At 42.5% G+C, this 18,158-nt stretch overlaps 2 protein-coding genes across 10 annotated transcripts in view; one reads left to right on the forward strand and one right to left on the reverse strand.

The window, feature by feature from the left end:
* Nucleotides 1-5,781, forward strand: part of ctbp2a (C-terminal binding protein 2a) — a 119,661-nt gene extending 113,880 nt beyond the window's left edge. For 5 of the 8 annotated variants that reach the window (XM_021580544.2, XM_021580548.2, XM_021580545.2 and 2 more), the window contains 7 exons: nt 164-308; nt 861-1,067; nt 1,195-1,409; nt 2,125-2,255; nt 2,345-2,472; nt 2,575-2,689; nt 4,039-5,781. In XM_021580544.2, the coding sequence (XP_021436219.2) occupies nt 164-308; nt 861-1,067; nt 1,195-1,409; nt 2,125-2,255; nt 2,345-2,472; nt 2,575-2,689; nt 4,039-4,213 (1,116 nt within the window). In that variant the 3' untranslated portion in view covers nt 4,214-5,781. Of the gene's footprint in view, nt 1-163; nt 309-860; nt 1,068-1,194; nt 1,410-2,124; nt 2,256-2,344; nt 2,473-2,574; nt 2,690-3,105; nt 3,184-3,727; nt 3,783-4,038 lie in introns of all 8 variants that reach the window. The other 3 variants (XR_002470335.2, XM_021580546.2, XM_021580547.2) reach the window with 3 other exon arrangements.
* Nucleotides 5,782-6,116: 335 nt separating this feature from the next.
* The window catches only part of LOC110502495 (ubiquitin thioesterase Zranb1), a 47,519-nt gene continuing 35,477 nt past the window's right edge, over nt 6,117-18,158 (reverse strand). Inside the window, exons 5-10 of one of the 2 annotated variants that reach the window (XM_036960039.1) lie at nt 14,418-14,489; nt 13,539-13,755; nt 13,210-13,330; nt 12,328-12,457; nt 7,912-8,141; nt 6,117-7,603 (exon numbers count right to left, since the gene is read on the reverse strand). In XM_036960039.1, the coding sequence (XP_036815934.1) occupies nt 7,388-7,603; nt 7,912-8,141; nt 12,328-12,457; nt 13,210-13,330; nt 13,539-13,755; nt 14,418-14,489 (986 nt within the window). In that variant the 3' untranslated portion in view covers nt 6,117-7,387. The remainder of the gene's footprint in view (nt 7,604-7,911; nt 8,142-12,327; nt 12,458-13,209; nt 13,331-13,538; nt 13,756-14,417; nt 14,490-18,158) is intronic. The other variant, XM_021580551.2, reaches the window with a different exon arrangement.

Raw genomic sequence — 18,158 nt, forward strand, 5'->3', positions numbered from 1 at the left:
CCACCCTCACCTTGTTTCCATATACACATTCTGACAACGCAGGGCTTTTGACACGTACACATGAACACATACACCAAAAAAAAAGGGTTTATTCAAAAATGTTAAACATAATAATGAAAAGCCTTTAATGATGACGATGATGATGAAGGTGCCTCTCCATCAGGTGCTGAACGAGGCAGTAGGGGCCATGATGTACCACACCATCACCTTGACCAGAGAAGACCTGGAGAAATTCAAGGCTCTACGCATCATCATCCGCATCGGCAGCGGCTACGACAACATCGACATCAAGGCAGCCGGAGAGATGGGTAAGAGAGGGAAACAGAGAGGAGAGAGGTATAAGATCAAACTTTATTGATCCTCTAAGGGGACATTTTATTGCATCGGCCAATATGACAGACACAACATAGAAACAACAACAACCCACTCCTCAGCACTGCAGCCAAGACTTTATGGAATGTAGCCTAACCAAACACTTCTTGTATACTTCAGTACATAGCATATGTAGTTGAAGTATTATCCCCTAAATACACAGACAACCGTGAAAGCATTATTAAGAAATAGTCCCCCACAGATGTCCTTTTTGCCCCAGGCATGTCACTTAATAATTCAAACAAAAATCTTCAATAAACATAGTAACCTGGTGTAAAATGTGTCTTTCATTTAAAAATTGTTTTCACTATAATTATGAAACGCTACAATTTGAATCAATTTCAGTCATTGCCTTTCCAAGTGGGGACATGTTTCTACATGTTTCTTGGATACTTAGTTGTTCCTTCCATAACCAGCACATTGCTGTGCACAGGGCTTCTATACATTTTTGGTGTTCTTCTTCTCTCATCCTGTCTTCCCTTTGCCAGGCATCGCGGTGTGTAACATCCCATCGGCGGCGGTGGAGGAGACAGCAGACTCAACTCTGTGCCACATTCTCAACCTGTACCGGCGGAACACCTGGCTGTACCAGGCGCTCCGGGAGGGCACACGGGTCCAGAGCGTGGAGCAGATCAGAGAGGTGGCATCCGGAGCCGCGAGGATCCGAGGAGAAACGCTGGGCCTCATTGGCTTTGGTGAGTCACAGGAGATGTTGGTATTTGGCAAGAACACACTCAGTTGTGATAGTGCTTGGTCCACATACACACACAGCCATAACTTTGTGATCCTTTTCTGACACTGTATTCATGTGTACGTCTACAGGTCGTTCAGGGCAGGCGGTGGCAGTGCGGGCCAAGGTGTTTGGCTTCAACGTGATCTTCTACGACCCGTACCTGCAGGACGGTCTGGAGCGTTCGCTAGGTGTTCAGCGTGTCTACACCCTGCAGGACTTGCTCTACCAGAGTGACTGTGTCTCCCTGCACTGCAACCTGAATGAACACAACCACCACCTCATCAACGACTTCACCATCAAACAGGTACACACACTTGCAGGCAATTAAAACATACACCCATACACACACATACACAATGCTAAAATAGGCCATCATTTACCATGTACAGTACAGTGCTGTGCACCCAGCCTCGTGGCCAAGTTGGTGATCAACACTGCCACCTACAGTCCGCTTTTAAAACTGCATGCTGCTGTAGAAGACTAACATCCATTTCCTCTTTGAAATGTGAGGGGCGGTCTCATCAAGGCAGAACCTGGTTAACGTGCTAATTATATATTCATATAAACCATAGAAAAGTTTCTTAAAGAACATCACTACTTTGTTGCCAAAAGATCTTTGTGTTTGTATGTGCGTTCGTGTCTATGGCTTGTGCCTTTTACAGATCAGATACAACTAGGACCCTGAATTTCAGCTTTTGTCAAGATGAAGGGATTACTTTTATCCAGATACTCTCATTTCATCTCTGTCTCTCTCTTTTGGTACACAGAAGTTTTATTCCATTAGCTCTTTGTGATTTGAATCTAAGCTGTTGGTACGAGGAGCATACTGCAGGGCTTTATGTTGGTACGAGGAGCATACTGCACCTTAGGGCTTTATGGTTGAAAGCACCACTGCAGGCACATACTGTACAAGTGGGCTCCAACATGTGTATTCTCCAGGAGAGTGAATATCACTTAATCTCATCGCAGATATCTACTATCTATTTGATGTTAGTAAAACGGGTTTACTTTTGTTTAAGATGCGCCAGGGTGCGTTTCTGGTTAACTCTGCGCGGGGAGGTCTGGTGGATGAGAAGGCCTTGGCTCAGGCCCTGAAAGAGGGCAGGATACGGGGAGCCGCCCTGGACGTCCATGAGTCAGAACCCTTCAGGTGAGGGTGTGTTTATCTGTGTGAAAAGATAACTTTGTCAACTCCATTATCCAGTTCAGTTAGCCAATCCCTTTCTCTGGTGTGTTTAGTTTTACCCAGGGTCCTCTGAAGGATGCTCCTAACCTGATCTGTACTCCTCACACGGCCTGGTACAGTGAACAGGCCTCGCTGGAGATGAGAGAGGCAGCCGCCACAGAGATACGCAGAGCCGTCACTGGTACACACACACACACACACACACACACACACATATTTATCACACTTATAAACCCATTTGGAGCTGATTCTTAACTGGAATGTTTTGGTTTTTCCGACGCAGGCCGTATTCCCGACAGTTTACGAAACTGTGTCAACAAGGAGTTCTTTGTTACCACGGCTCCTTGGACAGTGGAACAGCAGCAAATGCACCCCGAACTCAACGGTGCCGCGTACAGGTATCAATCACAACCAAACTGACAGTTATGTAGGGAAACCCTTATTTTTGGTCAGGTCCACCTCCTCTTGCGTATTTATCCACATAAGCAGGACTTAATCATTTTGATAAAAAGGGGGATACGTTTTTTTTATTTTTTAAATTGGTACAGCAGGAGTAATTTCCATGCTCAGATATATACTTTGTTGTTCCCTGTATTCAATATATGATAACTTCTTGTCTTTTCTATTTAACCTTGGTGGTATTTTAGTCTTGGTTTCCGTAGTGGCATATAGTGGAAATGAAGCGCTATGGGGAAACATTGATTAGCTACTACCATCCCCTGCTATTGTTTGTCAGGAATTCACAGTATTGACCTCTCAGTCTCTCACCCTTTACCTACTGTCTCAACTGGACTGAACTACTTCTCTTACACAGCCGAGTCAACCAAACCATGGTACAGGCCATAGGAACGGGGGGAATGCAAGACAAATTATATACCTAATAGAGAACCAGGTAAATACTACCGATGCTGACCCACAGTGATAGGCTCAGGACCACCTGTGCTGATCAAAGCAGAACTGCTGTTGGTTTTCATGATACTGAAAAGTATAGTCTGTCTGCTTTATTTCCCACCCAATATACCTGCTCTGCCCACCCTCTCATTGCACCCCTCATTTACTTCCCCAAAACCAACAAATGTGGCCAACAACTGTGGCCAAACCTAGCCACTTGTACCATGCCAAATAATACACAAATCTATTGCAAGGTAGCACATAATGGCAACCATTTGATTGTAGGACAGTCAGCGTTGTATTCCATATTCCTGCTCAGGAAGTATGAGGTCTACTTGGGTATATTTGTGACATTTGTATCGTTTTTCTTCTAAACCCCCCTTTTTCTCATACAGTTCAGTGTTTGTCCCCTGAGATATCAGGAATCTTTTCTTGACCTGCCATCCCTAGCCCTACACCATCCCCTTATGCCAACTATAACTATATTTTGTTGATATCTGAGTGGTTTAGTAAATCAAGATATATTTCTCTGATACGTTTATCAGTTTCCCAAGAACAACAGATGAGGTCTTGTGGTCGTTTTGAATCCTGAATTGACATGTAAGAGTTGAATCAGTTTTCAGATTTCATGTGATGTCTGTTTTGCACCACACTCTTTCTCCAATGTGTGACCTTACTTTCTTTGATTATAAAATTCACCACTGAATTTGATCCTTTGCCTCCTTTCTAATGTGAGGCAACACATGTTTTTAAATGTAGCAACTTAAAATGGCAATTTAAAGGATTATCAGGTTGTTGTAACCTATGAGGTATTGTTATGGTACCATGTGACCTCACCAATGTCTCCCTGGCACAGGTACCCCCCTGGTGTGGCCTCTGGTGGGATCCATGGGCCAATGGAGGGGATGGTGCCTGGGGGGGTGACAATCGCCCACACCCTGCCCTCCGGTACCCACCCCTCCCAGGCCCCGTCCCCCAACCAACCCTACAAAAACGGGGAGCCCATGAGAGAGCACATGACCGAGCCATAACTCTGCATCCAGAGACAAAGGAGTTCATATATACACAACTGACCCACCCACTCTTCGACCAGCAGACTGATCGTTAGGGTTCACACAGAACACCGGAACCAAGTGGGGACAGTGAATATATTCACAACTGCTTCTCCAAAGTGGGGACCGTCAAAACTCATGTTCCAAGGATCCTCTTCTTTTAATTTTTTTTATTCCTGTTTTCTGGGACACGTTGTTACCGCATGCCAGAGTTAAGGCCCGTCCACCTTGACTGACCCACCAATAAGAGAGCTTGGAAGGACAATGACATCATCTGTTACTTGCCTTCCTCTAACCCCACCCTGCCCCATTCCATCATTTCAGTTCACGTGTGTCTATTTGTCTTTCCTCTGTTCTGAGACCACCCTACAAATGAATATGTCTCTTTCTTCTTCAATGTGAAAAAAGAAATTAAGAAATTACATAGTTGTCAGACAAGTAGAAAAAGACAATTGGTGTTACCAATGCCATCAGCAGTCTCAATGGGGACCTCTAAACCCTGTCCTAGTCCATCTCTCACCCTGTAGGTTGCTGGTTCCTGAATGTACAGACAGGATTTGATGGACACATCAGGGTTGCCAGATCTCTTGAGCCTCATGACCAGTGCGAGACAAAAACAATAAGCCCAAATTTAAGTGAATATGGGACCTGAAACCATTTGAATTTGTCCATTGTGAACATCTCTCAACCCCTGAGAACACCCAATATATTAGAGAAGATTTTGATCTGGTAAACTCCTTTTAGACATCTAGTTTCTCTGAAAAGCTTCTTCAAAGCTCCAGGTTCTGACGCACAAGGGGATTGAGAGACTTGCTGTAAAGGTCATTATCGCAATCTTAAGACAATGTAAACTTTTAACTGTTGATTCATTGACTTTCATTCCAACTCCGGATTCAGTAATCATGTGGTGGTCTAGCACTAAAATATTGAAATAAGAAATGCATGCAAAAGCCATTCTAACTGTTAAAAGCACCTCTGCTTTTACATGGACCTCCACATCATGGATTTGGACATTGTCACAGGTGTTTGTATGCTAGAGGGCTCTCTTAAAATGTCCATTTTTTTTTCTCTCTCACCAAAAGGACCTACACAGTAGCACCAGCCAGACAGGAAAGGGTTTGGAAATTGAGGTTACTGACTCAGGAAAAATAACTTTTGCAGATATAATCTTTTTCCCCAAATTGTCTGAAAGAAAAAAAGTCTGGATCGTTCTGCGTGTTTCCACCTTTTCTTCATTGTGGTATTTTTATAAATCAAACCTCTGTTTTTTGGTGTTCAAGGTTTTTGCAGAGTCCTGTTAGATTTGTATTGCCTAGTTAAATGTTCTTATAATCATAGTCTTATGTGAACCCCCCCGCCGTTCTTATAATGAAAGCCAGTTGGAGCTCTTGGAGGCATCGTGCACTCTGTGAGCAACATCCCTAGTGCCCTGACTTTAGCAAGACAAGGCTACTAACAGATTGTTTGGTTTTTAAGTGTGAGTATTTGTACAAGGTGATCTATAAAATTCAGTGCAGTTCAAATAAAAACAATGCTGTTCTATCAGGCTCTGTGTTTGACTTTGCTGCTTATTTATGTAATGACCTTCAGTTGACCCTTTCTGGATTTTGTGGTGTAATGGGTTTACTGGCCACACGGAGGTTTTAGAAGTTCCCGTTATAGTACTCTCCTTTTTAGACATCCTATCAATAACCAGGTGCACCACACGAGTCAATGTATACTGAACCGGTCAAACTACACTATCATTTCATAGACTTTATAAATTGGACATTAAAGTTTTTCCTTTTTTTTTCCTAGCTGGCACTATAGTGAGGTCAGGCGTTTACCTAAATCTGCAACTATTGCATTACTACAAAGCAACATACAGGCGATGCACAATGTGTGTATATACCTAATTGTAATACACCAAAATAAGTTACAGTACAACTCAATGGCAAGGAAACCCAACAAAAAAGTATGACCATGATATTTTAACTTTGGTTCATGTGCAGTCTCACAAATACCTTAATTCAAGATGGGTTCACATAGACAAGAAGCATACATTATAGGAAAAAAACACAGGTACCATGGGTTTAACTTGACAGAGAAAAAGAAACTTGATAATTGTTTTAATGTAGACGTTGAATGTGACTTACTCACACTCCTCCAAAGCACCAAACATGAGGTGCTGAAGTAAACTTCCACAGATGGTTATTTTCCTCACAGCAAAAAGGTCTGCCACAAAACATCAAGATTGAAAGAAATGACAAAACGACAATCTCGGCTCAAAAGCTCCCAAACATAAGGAGAATTAGTTGAGATCAAGAAAATACTTCATTCTGGGGAAAAGGGTAAACTAAACACCAATGTGTATGATCTCCAAGACCTTAGTGACACTAGCTTTGAGGTGAGAAGGGAACTTCATTTATGTAGCTTTGAAAATGACCTTCATTCAAGCAGTTAGTCAAATGTGTAGTGCTTAGTTTTAAAAGGGTTACTAAGGGGATTGTCAATGAAACCCTTTATCTACTTCCCCAGATGAACCCGTGGATACCATTTGTCCCTGCATTTGAATGAAGTTGCTAACGAGCATTAGCACAATGACAAAGCCTATGATAACTGCTAGTAGATACCATTCACTGCGCTAATGCTAGTTAGGATTGGCTTGCGAAACTACCTCTAACTTCCTGGATACAGAGACAAATGGTATCTCCCATGGGTTCATCTGACTCTGGGGAAGTAGATAAAGGGCTTTGTTGACAAAATCCTGAAGTATCCCTTTAAGAATTAAATTCATAGTACACAATTGCAGCAGTTTTCTGTTGGGTGCCCTGACAAAGATATGTTGGCCTAGACCATGCCCGTCAAAAAACAAGAACTATTTCACCTGGAAAAACGACTAAAAAGGACAGTCATTTAGGAAGTGTACTTTCATCGATGCCCATCATAAACCGATACTGGTATATTTCCTTATACTTTTTTAAACAACCACATGCATTTACATTTGAGAAGATCATTAGCGTTTGAAATCTACAATCCTTTATTTCTGTCATCCCCAAGTTTTTCTTCTGTCAGTCTCTTATGTGTGTCCTCTGCCAGGGTACGGTGATTCCCTGCCCTTTCACAGTTTGTCCATGTAAGTAAAAGAGGGTGGACTCCTGACTACTCCAGTTGTCATTCATCATCCTCCTCCTCTTCCTCACCGTCGGAGAGCGAGGCACAGGGGCGGATCTGTCGGTAGCCGTCCAGCCACTTCTCTACCATCTGTGTTACCAGGGGGTGGTTCCGCCGGCGGGAGCTCTTCTGCATGGCCACCAGCACTCCACCCTCTGTCACGCAGCAGTCCAACCACTCCCTCAACAGCTTCTCCTGCTGCTCCTCGTTCCCCATCTGACACACAGACAAGAAAACCATCAGCCATGAGACTACATCTCATATTTTAGAGAATGCTCTCATACAGAGAAAAAGTACAATTAGTGCAGCCAATCCCCCTTACTTTTCACATTCCAGTCACTTCACGAGAATAGCGACATACTATAGTCACTTAGCAGATGGTATAATAGAACTACATAATCAGCATGAATAGCAAAATTAGCTTGAATCATCATGAATAGTAGACTCAGACAGAATCCTTGAAAAGCAACCCGTCAGGGGTCCATATAAATATTCATGATACCACAGCGGGCGCTCCCTCCTACCTCCTGTGCTGAGAGGAAGTGGATGTGGAGCAACTTTCTCTCACTGTCCACCAGCGGTAGGAAGGTGATGGTGACATCATCGTCTGTATTGAGGTTGGCGCCTGCGCCCCGATTGTTGAAGCCGTCATTCTCCATGGCCACCAGTGCAGAGAAGTGGCCGCGCGTGTAGCCCAGAGCAATGGGACTCTTCCAACAGAAACTCTTCTCCCACAGCAGGGGCAAGTACACACCTGGAGATAGATAGGGAAGGGGAAGAGGGTGAGACATGGAATCAGGGGGGGTGGTAAGAGTCAAAGGTGCATGGGGATGGACAAAAAGAAAGAGGAAGAGAAATAGAGAAATGACAAACCAAAATGTCAAAACAGGCTGACATATTGCTTACCAACAGTTTCCCAAACACAATTGACACTTTCTCTGACTATTCCATCAGCCTCAAACCAATAGACAGCCTCTAAAAGTGAACGAGACACTTCACCTTTTGACCTTAACTGAAACCACAAACCACTGTTTTTGAGCATCAAGAACAGTTACTGTCGCTCACTGTTCAACAGTCTGCCATTGTGTGTTTACTGGGTTCACCTGGCGACCAATTTAAACAGAGCTTTCTCCTTCCCTCCCTCCACGGACGCTCATAAGCCTCTCCTTTCCTTGGCAACACAAACAGTAGCCTATATCGTCCCTCTAATGAATGACATTACCACAGGCAGCCCATCGTTACAGAGAGCTGTCTTTATGGCTGCACGAGCTCTTCAGGCTAATTAAAGCCAGACTGTTTTTACTAGGGCCCATGGAGGTGGACCCCGCCCTCAGCCCTTATTGGACACCCGCTTTAAACTACCACTCCCTCTTCCCATGATGGCTAACATATGCCGAGAGACATGGCTACTAACAGTACGTACAGTGAACCTTCCTCCTGCAATGCTTCAAAGTTAGGGGGTAGGATTATTTTGGCAGAATTGTTCTTCGACTGGTTTTAGAGAGAGTCGCATGCTGTATCAGCATTGGAACAATCACAACAAACAATTGTAACCCCCCCTCCCTTTACTAAACAGATTGTAATCTACTTGGACTGATTCTTGATGCAGCTACGGTTCCTATAAGAATGAGAAGACCGATTATGTGAGCTATGCGAAGTATGCAGACACGCTTGTGCCATTTCACACTGGGACTTTGCATCTAGGCTCAGTAGTGGACAGCTACAAACTAGGGATGTGACAAATGGAAAAACATTCTTAATGTTTAAGCTGCATTTAAAAAAAAAAATAGATTTCCATTAAAACAATTACAGTTTTTTAATCCATGTGAATTGGCAATGAGCTGCACTGCTGCCAGCAATGGTTTGGGTCTCACGGTGCGCCCCTTTCAGATGGTTAAACATTTGCACCTGTACTACCATTACTGTAGCTCAACACTGTCAGACTTGACCACTGTCGCTTGCCTTTCTCTGCCATTTTTCCAACTGTTAACGACAATGACGTAGTGGTGGAGAGTCGACTCCAAAATAATTGATTCCTCGACTCCTTACACACAGACTCCCGGTGTCGACTGTCAAGATTCAATTCCGCTAGGAATCGACTCATAAGATTCTGTATTTTTAGAACAGAGGAGACTAGTTGCCATATTTCTGAGAACAATCAAACACTTGCATCTTAGCAAGCTACCGAGGGAAGGAGAGAGAAGGGAGGGCACAGTTTAGGCAGGTCAGCCACCAGTCAGAACTGTGCACTAGGCCTGTATCGGCAATCAAAAGCTGTATCTCGTAATTTTTCTTGCCTTGCAATGTCTCGCACTTAACTCTCATAGTCACACATGGTATCTACACATGTGCACAGGTTTACTTCATGCTGCTCACAGCATGGTAGCCAGGGCACTCAAACAGTGGGGAAGTTGAGCTTCGTGCTTTCAATGCTCTTAGTTGTTTTTCGGTTAAGGATTTTTCTTAAAGTTAAGAATCCAAATTTCGTTGAAACATTTCTAAGTTTTAATGTTCACACCCCAAATAGACTACAGCTACACTGGCTTGTGTTCGCTGGGGTGCAGCATGCAGAACATTAAGAAAGGAATAGGATATATTATGGAAAACAACACATTCTTCTGTCATGTACATTAGGGAATCGTGTCAGGGATTCATGTCATACATACAAGAAAAAGTATGTGAACCCTTTGGAAATACCTGGATTTCTGCACAAATCGGTCATAAAATTGGATATGATCTTCATCTAAGTCACAGCAATAGACAAACACAGTGTGCTTGAACTATTAACACACAAATTATTGTATTTTGATTGTCTATATTGAATACAGCATTTAAACATTCAGTGTAGCTTGGGAAAAGTATGTGAACCCCTAGGCTAATCACTTCTCAAAAAGCTCATTTGAGTCAGGAGTCAGCTAACCTGGAATCCAATCAATGAGACGAGATTGGAGATGTGTGGTTAGAGCTGCCCTGCCTTATAAAAACAAACAAAATGTGAGTTTGCTATTCACAAGAAGCATTGCCTGATGTGAACCATGCCTTGAACAAAATAAATCCCAGAAACCTAAGATTAAGAATTGTTGACTTGGATAAAGCTGGAAAGGGTTACAAAAGTATCTCTAAAAGCCATGATGTTCATCAGTCCACGGTAAGACAAATTGTCTATAAATGGAGAAAGGTCAGCACTGTTGCTACTCTCCATCCTGCAAAGATGACTGCAAGAGCACAGTGCAGAATGCTCAATGAGGTTAAGAAGAATCCTAGAGTGTCAGCTAAAGACATCACAAAATCTTTGGAACATTCTAACATCTCTGTTGACAAGTCTACGATGCATAAAACACTAAACAAGAATGGTGTTTGTGGGAGGACACCACGGAAGAAGCCACTGCTGTCTAAAAAAAACATTTCTGCACGTCTGAAGTTTGCAAAAGAGCACCTGGATGTTCCACAGTGCTACTGGCTAAATATTCTGTGGACAGATGAAATTAAAGTTGAGTTGCTTGGAAAGAACACACAACACTATGTAGAGAAAAAAAGGCACAGCACAGCACACCAACATCATAACATCCCAACTGTAAAGTATGGTGGAGGGAGCATCATGGTTTTGGCTGTTTTGCTGCCTGGACAGCTTGCTATCGTCGACGGAAAAATGAATTCCCAAGTTTATCAATACATTTTGCAGGAGAATGTAAGGTTCTGTCCACCAATTGAAGCTCAACAGAAGTTGGGTGATGCAACAGGACATCGACCCAAAACACAGAAGTAAATCAACAACAGAATGGCTTAAACAGATGAAAATACACCTTCTGGAGTGGCCCGGTTAGAGTCCTGACCTCAATCCGATTGAGATGCTGTGGCATGACTTCGAGAGCGGTTCACACCAGACATCCCAAGAATATTGCTGAACTGAAACAGTTTTTTAAAGAGGAATGGGCCAAAATTCCTCTTGACCCTTGTGCAGGTCTGATCCGCAACTACAGAAAACGTTTGGTTAAGGTTATTGCTGCCAAAGGAGGGTCAACCAGTTATTAAATCCAAGGGTTCACATACTTTTCCCAACCTGCACAGTGAATGTTTACACAGTGTGTTCAATTAAGACGCAAAAACGTATAATTGTCTGTGTGTTATTAGTTTAAGCAGACTGTCTATTGTTGACTATTGTTGAAATTTTATGACCAATTTATACAGAAATCCAGTTAATTCCAAAGGGTTCACATACCTTTTCTTGCCATTGTACAATACATTTCTATCTGCAATGCTAAGGGTCATGCTACGAGACTGACAGTTTCTAAATCAAGTGGCAACTCCCTCCAACTATGACGCACTGCTGTGTAAATCAAAACGCTTCTGAAAGCGCTATCCGGAAATCCACTATTGATTGAATACTGACCTTTTGAGCAAAACTCTCAAATCTGCATATCAGCAAACGCAATCAAAAATTTGCATCATCCTTGTGCCACGATTCTTGTGCTAGGGCAAATTCAAATCAGAAGGGCTTTGTCTGACCCAGCAGATATGGTCCAACCCATGGACACAGACTGGGTCATCAATCTAATTGGACAAGGAGAGAAATCTGCAACACTGCATTTTTAGAGAGCCTTTTGCTTGTCAGGATTTGATTTATTTTTTTAAAAGTCTTTAACCTTTAACTAGGCAAGTCAGTTAAGAACAAATTCTTATTTACAATGACGGCTTACACCAGCCAATCCCGGATGACACTGGGCCAATTGTGCTCCACCCTATGGGACTTCCAATCACGATCCGGTTGTGATACAGTCTGGACTCTAACCAGGGTGTCTGTTGTGACGCCTCAAGCACTGAGATGCAGTGCCTTAGACCGCTGTGCCACTAAGGAGCCCACTACGTCACAGGGAGAAAAAAAAAAGAGCCTCAAAATCAGCCCAATTTAAGACTAAGGCCAAAGAAAGCAGACATCTCACCTTGAAAACGGGTGTACCCAAGTGTTTCACCACGGAAACTTTTGTAATACTTCACTCCATAGACGATGATTGGTCTACGAAGAATGTGTGCAAGAACAAAAATATGAGTCTGCTCCAGGCTGGCTCCAGGCTGTAGAGAGAGATACAACACAAAGAAAGCGGCACATCAAACTACCTTTTTGGTGGATAGCTGCAAAATATACTGTTAGGATTTGAGCTATTACTTACTATCAGTTGTTAGTCTATCGAGCAATGCTGTAAGCCGGATTTCTAATCATGCCTTGATACTATAAATAAATGTGATCAAGACTAATTTGATTGATTGTTAAAAATGAAAACCTTAGGTCAATGCCTCTGTTGGTTCTACATCTTGTGATTGATATAGTAGAGAAACAGTTGATTACACAACTGTCAAATGAAAATGACATAGTGGAGGCTGTCACACACTTTATGGGCTTTCCTATATGGTCAGAGCAGTATGGCATTGCATAATTCATGGGCAGTAAATGCTTTTTATATGTTATATGTTACATGTTACAGTACAGATGTAGGATCTTAATTTCACCTATATTGTCACAGCCAAATAATCCTGCAGCAACAGGATTTTAACGTTTAGTCAATAATTTTGCTTGATCGGTTGTTTGGCTATTAACTGGCCAAAAGCAGGCTACATTAAAAGTTAGGTTTTGAGAATTTATGTAAATCAAAGTTCATCTGTATTTTCTGCAGTGCAAAAAAAACAAGTGTGATCAAATTAAGATCCTACATCTGTACACCGATGATCCCAAGTCCTTCCACCTAAAAAGCTCAAAGCTTTATGTTTTATATGCATAAGGAAATTAGTGAGTGAGTGAGTGAGTGAGTGAGTGAGTGAGTGAGTACCTGGCTGGCCAGTGAGAGGATGAAAGCCCAGTCTTCCTGCCACTGTTGCTCTCTGAGTGAGAAGTGCAAGCCGAAGCTTTGGGAATACCACGACTCCCACTCCTTCCAGCGCGTGTAGAACCTAGACAGACAACACACACACACATCAGTGACCCTGTATCAACTCCCTGTGGAAAAGGTCAAGTGAGTGTTACTCAAATGCTTTAAACCCTTTTGCAATGATAACAGGTTTTCTTTTTTCCACAATTAAATAATTGGTTTGCACAAACAAACACAGCCTTCTCATCCTATCCCCAGACAAAGTTACACACCCCAGACCCAGGTCTCACCAGTGGGAGCAGTCGTGCAGAGTGTCGTGAAGGGTCTTGCGGAGGACAGAGTCCTTGTCATAGATGCCCCAGGTGGCCTGCAATACTGAGTCTAACAGGCAGTCCCCAGCCGTGCGGTTCCACAGGGCATACAGCCTGCTGTCCAACCGCGTGCCTAGCTCTATAGACCAGTTGATGATAGGAGATTCCTCCTCCAGCTCTGAGAGAGAAAGTGAGGCTTTGAAAGGGCAATGGGGTCATTTAAAAAAATGAATCACTCCTTGGTTTTATATGGTGTGCAGGCTTTTGTTCCAGCCCAGAACTAACATCAAGTCTTGTAAAGTATAGGGATATACAGTGATTAGTGATATGCAGATTGCAAACGATTCTTTCTTTTTGAACGACTCTTCGTCGTAAAGTCAAAAGGCCCAGGAGGAAGTACAGTCATTCGTTAAAGGGCTCTACACAGTCTACGCAATGGATCCGACGGAGGTTTGTTTGCGTTGCCCTCTACGTAGTTCTAGGTACTTTGAGGCAGAATTTTTTAAACGCGATGCAAACTGGCCTCCGTAGCTCCATTTGCAAAGACTATGAAATCCCTGTAGAGAGCCCTTTAGGGATCAGTGAAATCCTAAAACTCAATTAGCATGATTAGCACAGATGCAAGTACACACGATAAGGGCAGGCAAAATGTCAGAAAGGCCAGCAGGGAATGCACACTGTTGGCAGGCAGTGAACAGACCTGTAGTACAACACTATACAGCAGCATTCTAATTTAGTAGAAGGGATGGAAACTATTTCAGATGCCACCCAGTGTTGACTATGACAACAGTCTCTCACTCACACACAATTCAGTAAAATAGTGGCATTTTAAGTTACTGAAATAAGTCAATATTTCACCTTTCTGTACATCTCGGTCTAGCACCTCGTCAAACAGTTTCTCCTGAACTGTTGGGGGCAAGTCCTCGATATCTGCAGACAAAAACACACTTAGGGTGGCATTCAATCGATTTAGTTACACAACACAAGGAAGACTTGATACAGTTAATCATCAAAGAACTTCAAAAAGGGCAAGTTAGAGGGCAAGTATTTATTTGACAGTGAAATTAAGTTTAGGTCTTGGAGAAGAAAGTGAATCAGTCTTAACCTCTTGATCTACACACACGTTAAAAAAACCAAGCCAGGCTGAAGTGATTAGGGTTTAATACCCTGAGGTTGCAGGAGTCAAAGCTGCCGTTTTACGGGCACCAGATGAGATGGCTGCCATTTTACGGGCTCCTAACCAACTGTGCTCGTGTTATTGTGTTATTTGTAACTTATTTTGTACATCATGTTTCTGCCACCATCTCTTATGACCGAAAAGAGCTTCTGGATATCAGAACAGAGATTACTCACCTCGTACTGGACAAAGATTTTTTCTTTAAACAAGTTGGAAGCGAAGGATTTACTTCAGAAACCGGACAAGGCTTCATTAAATCCCCATCATTCACATGAAGAAGAGACTTGGGTTGGGGGGACTAAGAATCTGATGGTGAGTGTGTAACCCGCCTCTACCATCAGTCCCATTAGCCAACGTGCAATCATTGGAAAAATAAACTGGATGAGCTCCGATCAAGACTATTCTACCAATGGGACATTAAAAAAACGGTAATATCTTATGTCCTGCTGAACGCCGACATGGATAACATACAGCTGGCTTGATTTTAAGTGCATCGGCAAGACAAGGGGTGGCGGTATGTGTCTATTTGTCAATAACAGCTGGTGCACCAAAATCTAATATTAATGAAGTCTCGAGGTATTGCTCGCCTGAGGCAGAGTATCTCATGATAAGCTGTAAACCACACTATTTACCAATATATTTTTCGTAGCTGCTTACCACCACAAACTGATACTGGCACTAAGACCGCACTCAACGAGCTGTATAAGGCCATAAGCAAAAAATAATAATAATGCTCATCCAGAGGCGGCGCTCTTAGTGGCCGGGGACTTAAATCCAGGGAAACACATCTGTTTTACCTAATTTCTACCAGCATCTTACATTTGCAACCAGAAGAAAAAAAATCTAGACCACCTTTACTCCATTCACAGAGATGCATACAAAGCTCTCCCTTCTCCTTCATTTGGCAAATCTTACCATAACTATCCTCCTGATTCCTGTTTACAGGCAAAAACTAAAGCAGGAATTACCAGTGACTCACTCAATACGGAAGTGGACAGATGACGCAGATAATAAGCTACGAACCATCAAACAGGCAAAGTGTCAATACAGGACTAAGATTCAATCTGACAACAACGGCTCCGAAGCTCATCAGATGTGTCAGGGCTTGCAAACGATTACAGACTACAAAGGGAAGCATAGCCATGAGCTCCCCAGTGACAGGAGTCTACCAGAGGAGCTAAATGACTCCTATGCGCTCGTCGAGGCAAGCATGAGAGCTGTTCCGGACCACTGTGTGATCACGCTCGCCGTAGCTGACGTGAGTAAGACCTTTAAACAGGTCAACATTCACAAGGCCACAGGGCCAGAAGGATTACCAGGACGTGTACTCCAAGCATGCGCTGACCAACTGGCAAGTGTCTTCACTGACATGTTTAATCTGTATAATAACAATACCAACATGTTTCAAGCAGACCACCATAGTTCCTGTGCTCAGGCACACCAAGGTAACCTGCCTAAATTAATACCGACCAGTAGCACTCACTTCTGTAGACATGAAGTGCGTTGAAAGGTTGGTCATAAATCATATCAACACCATTATCCCAGAAACCCTGGACCCACTCCAATTTGCATACCGCACCAACAGATCCACAAATGATGTAATCTCTATTGCACTCCACACTGCCCTTTCCCACTTGGACAAAAGGAGCACCTATGTGAGAATGTTGTTCATAGACTACAGCTCAGCTTTCAATAACATAGTGCCTTCAATGCTCATCACTAAGATAAGGGCCCTGGGACCAAACATCTCCCTCTGCAACTGGATCCTAGACATCCTGACAGGCCACCCCTAGGTGGTAAGGGTAGGTAACAACACATCTGCCACGCTGATCCTCAACACGGGGGCCCCTCAGGGGTGCGTGCTATGTCCCCTCCTGCATTTCAATTAACAGATGTGTCTTGTTAAAAGTTCATTTGTGGAAGTTCTTTCCTTCTTAATGCCTTTGAGCCAATCAGTTGTGTGTGACAAAGTATGGGTGGTATACAGAAGATAGCCCTATTTGGTAAAAGACCAAGTCCATATTATGGCAAGAACAGCTCAAATAAGTAAAGAGAAACGACAGTCCATAATTACTTTATTAGGCTGCCTGTTGTAAGTGTAACTGATTACTCAAATATTAAATATTATGTCTAAAAAAAACTTTGCAGCATACTACCCAATGACATCTATTGGCCTCAAATGATTGACCTCAATGGCCGACCTGCGCAGTTATTTTGGGTTTAAAACGATGCTAAAACATTCAATATCAAGAGTTAAGAAATACATGCAATACCCCCCAAAACATGAGACCCTCTTCTCCACAAACATTGTCACAACAGTTGCTTTCAGATTTTTTTTCTTCTGCTATTGCATTTTTCTCTTCCTTTAGTAGTGCTGAGCTATTAGTGCTTTTTGAGGTCGGTTCGATTATTAAATATATCAACATAAAATGTATTTAGATTATTTTTTACATTTAATGCACTATGCATTGTGTGTTGAATACTTCAACACATAATAAAACAAAAGTCCCATTAACCATAATTTATTCACATTACGTCAAAATCACTATTTTAGTAGTTCTTCCAAATAAATAAGGCATTATTTTATGACTGCTGAATACCAACTATCAAAATCACTTAGATTAAGTATTTTCAGGTAGAGATACCTCACGAAGCAACTGCTCTCCATCCTTTGATTGCGGATCCTTCTGTCTCTTTTACGCAGCAGGTATAAAAGTAACACAGACCGGACAAGTAGACACCCAATGGATTATGGTCATTGTAGTTAATTACAACTTTTTCTGCACTAAATTGACCTGTTGGAAACTACAACTCCTTAGTACATCGCAGAGTTCGCGCTTGATCTGATTTATCAATAGAGAAGCTGCACAATGTGCACATTGAGCTCACAGAAAAAAATGAACTAAATGGAATTCAAATAATTGAACCAACGTTGGTCAATTAGTAATTAAAAAAAACAACAACTGAAAAATAGCCCAATCAGCACTATATTTTAACCTACTCGGAGCACCCGTGTGGGAGAGGGAGTGACAGTGGCTTCCGCCAGCGAAACAGGCACAGGGCAGACACTTTCATTACAGGAAGGATAAGGATGGTAATGAGGATAATGCACACTGTTTGACCAAATCATGGTTTTATCCTCCTAAAAAAATTGTATTATTGGATTGAAGTGACCATGTTGAATGTGCAGCACACATCGATGCATCCAATTAATTTTCACTCGCACAGTCAAGTCAAAGGGTTGCAAAATGTGACTAAATGGTTGCAGTCTGGAGCCTTGTGTTTCACCAAATCATAATTGTAGCCTCCCCCAAAACAGAAAATGTTGACTGAAGTGACCAGCTAGAATTTCCAGCTCGCACAGTTCCAAGCAATTCAATATTTTACTAGCTTAGCCAAGTCAAAGAGTGGCAAAACGCGAC

This window comes from Oncorhynchus mykiss, chromosome 23 (genome assembly GCF_013265735.2).
Source record: "Oncorhynchus mykiss isolate Arlee chromosome 23, USDA_OmykA_1.1, whole genome shotgun sequence".
Taxonomy (NCBI): domain Eukaryota; kingdom Metazoa; phylum Chordata; class Actinopteri; order Salmoniformes; family Salmonidae; genus Oncorhynchus; species Oncorhynchus mykiss.